This window comes from Brachionichthys hirsutus, chromosome 17, assembly GCF_040956055.1.
Source record: "Brachionichthys hirsutus isolate HB-005 chromosome 17, CSIRO-AGI_Bhir_v1, whole genome shotgun sequence".
Taxonomy (NCBI): Eukaryota; Metazoa; Chordata; class Actinopteri; order Lophiiformes; family Brachionichthyidae; genus Brachionichthys; species Brachionichthys hirsutus.
In genome coordinates, this window is record NC_090913.1 from 12,757,242 (window position 1) to 12,758,938 (window position 1,697).

The window sequence follows — 1,697 nt, forward strand, 5'->3', positions numbered from 1 at the left end:
CCTTGTCCCCCTTGTCCATCTTGTCCATCATGGCCGGCATGTCTCCGTCTCTGCAGCCGCTGCGTCCGGTAAAGATGTCAGCCGGTCCCTCCGCGGCGTGTCCGCTCCACGCAGCCGGTAACACGTCACGGGAAACACCGGCAGAGCCTCCCGTCGAGGTGTGTGCTGGTTGAGATCCCGGCCGCGGCGCCTTGAAGCCGACACCGAGCGGCTCTATCTACCGCGGCGGAAGGATCCTTCCTCGCCGGGTCCGGATCCTTCCGCCTACGGAAACCAATGAGCTGGAAGAAGATCAAACAAAAAAATAGATCAATAAGTGGAACCGGAGAGAATATCACAAATATTCCACGTCATCAAAACGTATCTAAAGTTGTCAGATATTAATAAATGACGTCATATGCGCGTCATTTGCAAACAAGACCATTATTATCAACAACATTGGTTTGGTTGCATAAAAACACCTACAGTTGGGGGCGTGGCTTCCTCGGGGCATGGTAGGCAGCGTTGCTGGGGGGGTGAAATGGCCCTGGTCTCGAATCCCACTATGGGAATGAAACGGAGCGGGGGTAGCAGGGCAGACCCAGGGCACACCTGGGGGGAGTGGACCGGTCCAGTTCACTCCGCCCAGGTAAGGCCCCAGGCCCACCCCGCTACCTCTGCTCCACCCCACCCCCACAGCGGGACTCGATCCCAGCGCCACCAGTCGGAAGGGTATAATGCTACCAGCACACCACCGTGCTGGTGAGGAGACCTCAGGTAAAGGCACACCTGTCCATTCACGGAGCTTCACGTGCTCACGAGTCCCCCTGCTGGACGAGAGTAGAATGATCTGAACCACGTCACGTGATGCGTTGACTATGAATTATAAAAAGTGTGTGACAAAAAGATTCTGAACAAAAATGATCACATCATGTGTATAATAAATGTTTTAATGTGTTCTGTGATCTTAAAGGTTAATATAATAAAGCAGGTTGTGCAGAGGACATGTTTTTGGTTCTAATACTGCAGTACTGACTGAGCCACCGAGTACAGGCTACAATAATAGCATTTAAGGAGCTTTGTTTTGTTTCTTATCTTAATTAGAGTTTAAATATCTTTATACACAGTCAATAAATATGAACATGTTATAATGACTGTAGTTGTCCTTGAGGCAGGGAGGGGCTTCATCAGCTCCTCCCCCCAGACATTCTCTATGTGAACCTTTGTGGGGGGGTCGGCGGTCCTTCACTATTCTGAATAGTCCTGTCCAACATGCTTTCTGGAAGCTTGAGGATCAAACTGTTGTTGTTTTGTTGCTACGGTTGGGGGCGTGGCTTCCTCGGGGCATGGTAGGCAGCGTTGCTGGGGGGGTGAAATGGCCCTGGTCTCGAATCCCACTATGGGAATGAAATGGAGCAGGGGCAGCAGGGTAGACCCAGGGCACACCTGGGCAGAGTGAAGTGGACCGGTCCAGTTCACTCCGCCCAGGTAAGGCCCCAGGCCCACCCCGCTACCTCTGCCCCACCCCACCCCCACAGCGGGGACTCGATCCCAGCGCCACCAGTCGAAAGGGTATAGTGCTACCAGCACACCACCGTGCTGGTGAGGAGACCTCAGGTAAAGGCACACCTGTCCAATGGGTGATACCTGAGACCACAGCCGTTAGCCGCTGCACTTTGCTTGAGAGATATTCAGAATATTTATTTGTATACTATTCT

The 1,697-nt window shown here is 52.6% G+C and overlaps 2 protein-coding genes across 2 annotated transcripts in view; one reads left to right on the forward strand and one right to left on the reverse strand.

Annotated features, from left to right (window-relative positions):
* rcor3 (REST corepressor 3) overlaps positions 1-215 on the reverse strand; it is a 5,065-nt gene extending 4,850 nt beyond the window's left edge. Inside the window, exon 1 of the mRNA XM_068750731.1 lies at positions 1-215. This exon is cut by the window's left edge and continues 120 nt beyond it. Coding sequence (XP_068606832.1) covers positions 1-40 — 40 coding nt within the window. The 5' untranslated portion in view covers positions 41-215.
* A 1,174-nt stretch (positions 216-1,389) lies between these two features.
* The window catches only part of LOC137907141 (potassium voltage-gated channel subfamily H member 1-like), a 5,263-nt gene continuing 4,955 nt past the window's right edge, over positions 1,390-1,697 (forward strand). The window contains exons 1-2 of the mRNA XM_068751453.1: positions 1,390-1,467; positions 1,518-1,596. Coding sequence (XP_068607554.1) covers positions 1,390-1,467; positions 1,518-1,596 — 157 coding nt within the window. The remainder of the gene's footprint in view (positions 1,468-1,517; positions 1,597-1,697) is intronic.